The sequence below is a fragment of the Mauremys reevesii genome, linkage group 24, assembly GCF_016161935.1.
Source record: "Mauremys reevesii isolate NIE-2019 linkage group 24, ASM1616193v1, whole genome shotgun sequence".
Taxonomy (NCBI): Eukaryota; Metazoa; Chordata; order Testudines; family Geoemydidae; genus Mauremys; species Mauremys reevesii.
The window spans coordinates 6417655-6424683 of record NC_052646.1 but is presented as its reverse complement, the minus strand read 5'-3'; the positions used below and the strand labels follow the sequence as shown (position 1 = coordinate 6424683).

At 43.9% G+C, this 7029-nt stretch overlaps 1 protein-coding gene across 1 annotated transcript in view; it reads left to right on the top strand.

Moving 5' to 3' along the window:
* Positions 1–1442: 1442 nt before the first annotated feature.
* The window catches only part of LOC120390494 (immunoglobulin gamma-1 heavy chain-like), a 37116-nt gene continuing 31529 nt past the window's right edge, over positions 1443–7029 (top strand). The window contains exons 1-4 of the mRNA XM_039513205.1: positions 1443–1506; positions 1802–2143; positions 2247–2259; positions 3479–3831. Coding sequence (XP_039369139.1) covers positions 1443–1506; positions 1802–2143; positions 2247–2259; positions 3479–3831 — 772 coding nt within the window. The remainder of the gene's footprint in view (positions 1507–1801; positions 2144–2246; positions 2260–3478; positions 3832–7029) is intronic.

The window sequence follows — 7029 nt, the reverse complement described above, 5'->3', positions numbered from 1 at the left end:
TTTGCTCTCCCTATGAAGCATTTTGCATACTACGTCAAGAAACATGCATTATGCACTTATCTGAAAGAAGTGTCTTTAAAGTAAGTTTTGCTCCAAATTTTCCAGAGTGGGGTGACTCCACCACACTTTCATATTCTAGCCCCATCTCTTGCTTTCCCAGACAGCCCCACCACCAGCCCTTTTCTTAATCTATCGTAATAATTAAACACACAAATTAAGATGTATTTTTGCTAATTTCACCCTTTCCATAATGTTGGTTTCCTCAAACCTTTCCTAAAATCACGTTATATGCCTCTTGGTGGTTGTTACATTCACCACATACAATACAGAAGTTAGATAATAAACATCAAATACTCTTGCTGCAAGTTTGCAACCTAACACTACCTTTATTCTTAGAATCCAGAATGATAACACACAGTAACCAAAACCAGAGAGAGACCAAGCAGGCTGCTCCCTAAGGCAGAGAGGAAAAATTCACCTACCCTGTTCTAGGCTGCCTCTTTCCAGACTGACTGCTGCTACTCCCAGATTGCACACTTCCCCACAGACAGCAAGCAGGACCAGGAAAACCACCTGAAATTAAAAGTGATAAATCACAATTTTAACACAGTTTTTGTGAACCTTTTTATTCCTTTTTATTGATGCTAATACCATCTGACCTTATCAATCCCTGAAGCACAGAAAATATTCCACCTGAATTGCAGTCAGAAGAATGTCTTCTTATGGGCATCCAATCAGAACACAAATATTCCATCTGAGACACACACCATGCTGTTACCCAGTCTGAGCTTGAATTTCTTCTCTTATAGATTTTGGAGGCAAAGGAATATTTCCCCCCAGGTTTGCTCTGCTGGTTCTCAGAGCAGGTTTTGAAGGGGGTTATTAATATCTCCTGGCCCTCTTCCTTTATCATGCATGTTGCCCCACAGATCTTCAAGAGGAAACAGAATATTTTCCTCTCCACGTGACAAAGTCTTTCATCAAAAGATCCATTAGCTAGCAGGCGTCTGTCTGTCTCACAGCATCACCTATTCATTACTGAAGAAAGGCACAAGATGTCCCAACACATAGTTGGGATGATTCTAGTCTATCTGCGGAGTAAGTATTTTAGCCTGATTTATTTCATGCTTGTTCTCTACCATGCTAAAAACAATTAACTTTGTACATAACATCCTTCTGCAATTCCAAGAGGTTCTAACATCAACCTGGTGAGAGAGAAATTCACATCTTTTAGTCCATCAATTGAAATCTAAAGAAAGGTGATGAAATAGTCTATTTTAAAATAACCTGAATGCCAGATATTAACACCTTGAGAATAGTTTCTGGTTAATATCCTGGATTGGGGTGCAAAATCTATTCTTCTTTTATGCTGATGTCTTACATATGGGCTGATGTATTTTTCTGCAGAATGATCAAAGGGAGAATTTGAAACACAAAGGGCTATGTTAGTAAAAGCCTCTCCCATGTACAATATAGTCAAACGAAGATTTTTTACCATTGATTTTGGTAAGTGCGAGTGGGAAATGTGTAGCCTGATGATTAGTGATGTGAACTAGAAGTATTTACCCTTGGTTCTGAACTCTGAAGTTGTTTTTTGTAGTTACATTACATTAATTCCCGCACAGGCTGCATGAATCCTAACAAAACAAATGGCTAGAAATAGAGAAAAATTAAAATGAATATTTAATAAATATGTGCTTTGTGTTATTCTTGCATCATCTGCTCTATATAGTGTATGGCAAAAGCCCAGGCTTGTCCAGTGCTCACTGTATTAACACACTCCTTTCCTCCCCATGTATAGTGGCTGCCTCGGAAAAAGGGATACAAATCCTGCAAAGTCCAGCACAGCTGTGGCTGACTTCTGGCCAGACTGCAAAGCTGGACTGTAGAATATCAGAAGAAGAATGGCGAGTTCTGTGGTACAAGGAACAACAGAATGGAAGTTTGCATGGGATTCATCAGAGTTCTGAGTTTTTACCTTCAGATGGAAAATACTCGAGTAAAGTGAACACTGCGGCAAAGACATTTTCTCTACTTATCAGTAACGTACAAAGAGACGACTCAGGGGTTTATTACTGTGGCCTCTCTGCCTCTCTGTATCGACAGCCCAACTTTGGGAATGGGACCAGACTAATTGTCACAGGTGAGTTTTAAGTGTCTCAGAACAATGATAACCTAATGCTGGGTGGTGTTTGTAAAATTCATTATTTTTTTTTTTACTAGATTGTGTCCAATCCCCATTTCAGCTTTAAGCCTTCGGTATTTGTGCATAGAGGCAGCATGGTCCAGGCACTGACCCAGGGCATAGCGTTTGGAATTAGGAGACCTGGGTTCTGTTCCTGAAACACTGGGCACAGAGGGGGTGAGATATTTAAAAGAAATCAGCACTCAACAACTCCCATTTAGGTGCCCAAATAAATGACCGGAGTTTTAAAATGCTCTGATCAAAACCTAGCTTTTGAAAATCTGGGACATTTTGGAAAATTTGACCTTGGGTTTCTCTGCATCTCAAATTCCTCATCTGTATAAATGGGACAATATGGCTCCTGTGTAAAAGCACTTTGAGATCTATGGATGATAAGCACCACGTAAGTGCTAGGTGTTATTTCCCTGCTTTCTAGTTGGTATGTTACATTAGGAATCAGATTTGATAGTCACACTTGCTGATGATTCCTATTGAAACTGTCTGAGCCTAGGACATGGGGTATGTTTCAACTGTCCTGCTATCCTATTAAGACTTTAATATTAATCAGATTCTTTTTCAGGCATTCACCAAGCTTCATGAAAAGATTCCACCCATGTGTTCATATAGGGGAATATTCATTGTCTCTCAAGCAGCACAGTATGAATTGAACATAATAATTCAATGTACAACTAGTAATATCCATATATTTTTGATCCCCACTTTGTGAAAATATTCCAAAGACTACATAAAAGAGAAGGCATGGAATTACTTTGCGTGCTACGAGAGGCTGTATCTCAGGCAATTGGGATGAATGTAATAATAGGAAAATTTAGACTGACTATAATATTTAAGCAAGAAAGATTCCTCTATCAGGCTTTTCATCCATAGATCTCAAAGCACCTTGCACAGGTGACTAAGTAGAGTTACCATAACTTTTCAGTTGGGGAAACTGAGGCACAGATGCAAGATGAACTTCTCTCCAAGGTAGCACAATAAGTCAGAGACAGAGCTGGGAATAGATCTCAGGCCGCCTAACTCCTGGTCTGGTTGTCCTCACCACCAAACTTACCAGCTCGTCCTCTGCCTTTGTATTGAACCAAACATGCTGTCGACACTCAGCAAGTAATCCATGATGATCATATCAGGCCAAACCTCCGAGCAGCGATGGATCTGACCCCACAGTGTAAGACACTGAAAACTGGCACAGACAAAGCATTAGACATTAAAAGCACCCTGCACTGGCTGGGGCAGGGGCAGGAGCTGGGTAGGGACTAGCTGAGCTACCGCTAACAGGTCTTTCCGAACTCTATTTTGGGTGACTCAACTCTCTTTAGATGCCTCTGAGCCGAGACTTTCCATCCTGGTGCTCTCTGTCCCAGAGGATGCTGAGCTTCCCCGCGTCATTCCTCTGCTCTGCCTGCTCTCTGATTTCACTCCTCCCTGGAGTGCTGTTCTCTGGGGCACTGGTGAGGAGGTGTCTGAAGGTCAGATGGATGCTGGAGCCATAGACGGGAACGGGGTCTTTAGTGTTTGGAGCCTAACGACAATCCCGTCTGAGACGTGGAACCAGGAGACGACCTGCAATTGCACAGCCAAGGAGAGCAGCACGGGGAGAAGCATCAGTGCTACAGTCTCCAAGGAAACAGGTCCAGTATCATACCATCCAATCTAACCTGCCTACCTGGGTATTTATCCTATGCCCCTCACCGTGGGTCAGCAACATCTACTGCTGGCTGGAGGAATAGACAGTATCAGACGGGATGGCTCAGGGGAATGATAACTAATGGGAGTGAGGAGAGGTTTAGGAAACCATTGAGAGGGTGCTTGAAGTGTGGGGCAGTTACAGTCGCTTCCCCTATCACCCACCTTTCCCACCCCCAGCCCTCCTGAAAACCTTCATTTTTCAACCCTCCCAGGGGTGAGAAATAGGCTTCTGGTGAAGCAGCCCGAGCCTTCCCCTCCATGTGAGCACAGCAAGGCCACAGAAGGGTCACTTGGGTGAGCCAAAGGGGAATAACTAGAAGCATCGGGAAGGAAATCATCAAAGGGAACAGCAGGATGAATTTCAGGAATGACTGTCTGACAGCGAGATCTAACAGAAAATAGAGATTTAACAGATGCCCAGGGACAGAGCTGGAAGCCCCTGTAAACAGGACTGGACAAAGCACTAGTGAATACAACACAGGGAACAATCCTGCAGTGACCAGGGGGGAGCTAGAGGGCACCCAGTGAAGCAGGATTGTCTCCATCTCTGAATTTTTGCCAACCTAGTAATGCCAGTAAAAGCCTTAGTGTGGATGCAGTTATACTGGTATAAAGGTGCCTTTCACCAGCACAGCTTATTTCAGTTCCTGAGCTAGGAGGAGTTATGCCAGAAATGTTACAGTGGCAAATTCCAGATGGCACAGACAGGTGTGTCCAGCCTGCCGAATGGACATTTAATTTCCTAATTGCCTCGGCATTTGCCACAAACGTGTGCTGGGAAAAGAGGAACCACCTGGAATCTGTCCACAGCAGTCAAAGATACACACATTAGAGGACTTTGGGGGTGGGAGGTGGGGGATTTCACATGGCAGACTTTTGGCCTATGATATTTGCAAGGTCCCTTTCCCCTGTCCTTTGCACATCCCACTGTCTCTGCATACAGGAGGGCAGCACGCAGACCACAGAGTAATGGGTGTGGAGCTTTGTGGAAAGGACCTCCCTTTACACATGATCTTATGTGGGAGGTACAGATCAGGGGCCCTTCTGTTTTGATGGGAGTTCTCTATACTCTGCAGAGAGAAGAGACGCTGGAGACTGTGGGATTGTGTTCTACGCTGGGCTGCCCTGTATTTTCATCCTTCTCCTGATCCAGCTGTTGATCTTGCTCTGGAGAAAGTGCCCCGTCAGAGGTAACTCAGTCATAACTCTGTCTGCAGTAAAGCAGCCACTCATCACACATCCCTATAACTGTCCCTTTGTCTGTTTCATCCACCAGGGAGAGCTGTGCAAAGACAGAAGGAAATACCTATGAGGCAGATCCCACAGGTAAACTGCTTTCTCAGCCTTTGGCACATCAGAAAGATACAGTGTATTAACAACAGGGGCTAGAACCAGTGTCCTAACTGATTTCCTACCTTAGTATCTACACATTGCCTCCTGAATTCTCATTTGAATTTATTCTTCTCTGCCCTTCCAGTGTAAGTGTTGTGTAGGGTTACTGGTACAGAAGAATTGCTGGGTTCCACCCCAGAGATGGCTGCAGATCAGTGATAGTGAAATAGTGAGGTGTATATATCTGTGAGGGACCAGCAGATCATCTAGTCTGTCCTCATGTGTATCACAAGCCACCAACACCACCCAGCCACTACACACTAACCTCAGTACCCAGGACAAAAAATAACCAACGACAAAGGAGAAATCTGCACCATTGAAACATGTTCTTCACGTTCTTACAACACAAAAGCCAATCAGCTGATTCCCTTGGAACTTTCCAAATAAAATTCTTCATTGGGAGAAGCTGGGCATGGAACAATCCAGGCTGGGGAGGAATTTCTTAGAGGAAGTCAGAAGGGTTTGGAATGGAAATGCTCTAAGTGACTTAATGAAAAGGGATCAAATCCATAGGAGACCACCACAACCCCAGCACCACTGTATGCACTGAGGTGACAGAGATGAGAATGTGGCCCAGGGTTGCTGACATGATCCTAGCCTGTAAAACACCCCGTCTAGTTACATAGTGTTGTTGGAGCCTGCCTGGTCTCAGGATATCAGAGAGAGAAGGTGGGTGAGGTAATAGCTGTTACTGGAGCAACTTGGGTTGGGGAGAGAGATGGACAATTTTGAAGCTTACACAGAAGCTTCTCTCTTTCACCAACAGAAGTTGGTCCAATAAAAGATATTACCTCACCCACCTTGTCTGGCTATGGCGTTCTGGAAGGACAATGTTAATCAAATGCATGAGATTGTGGATTCTCATTAAGCATATTACCGTACGGGAGGCAGTGTGGGATAGTGGAGGATACTGGACTGGAAGTCAGGATTTTTTTTCCTGGTTCAGCCACTGACCCGCTGAGCAACCTTCACCAAGTCATTTTAGTTCTCGGTGCTTCCGTTTCCCCTCCCCCACTTTGTGGCATTGTGTATTTTGACCACAAACTCTTTGGGGCAGGGGCCGCCTCTTTCTATGTGTGTGGAGAGCCCAGCACAATGGGGCCTCGGTCTCTGTTGGGTCTTCTAAGTGCTGCTCTAATACAAAGTATTAATAATAATATCAGATCTTTGCTTTTTCTATTTCAGACTGAATATGCGGCTCTGACATACAACAACAGAAATGCTCCTCGGTGACTGATGTAGTCTCACAAAAGTGGTTTATATTTTTTTAAAACAAGAGATACAGAAAGAAAGAATGAAAGAGAAAGCGAGATAAATATGGAAAAATCTCATGTTTTTAATGTGCTATAACGTGATGTGCATTTGCTTCAAATACAACCACTTCCATAGTCAGTTCTCTGAACCCATAGTCTGAGCTGACACCTCCATTCTTGCAAAAAAAGCTGTGTGGGGTCATTAGCAATTTGCCTGCAGGTTTGTGGGGCATTGATTTTACATCTCACGTCAAACATGTCACCTCCTGCACCATAGCCCCCGTCACTGAATTCACTCACCGTAGGGCGCCTCCTTCTGACTGCTCATGGGATTAGCTCCTTCTGGCTCCAGAGCACTGGAAATTATACTAAAACTATGCACAAGTGACTGGAAGAACATCTCAACTGCAGCAGAACTGTCCTAAGTTACCAGACATCATGAAAGCCGATGTCCTATTGAAAAGGCTCCTTTCTCAATTCCAAACCTTAACACAA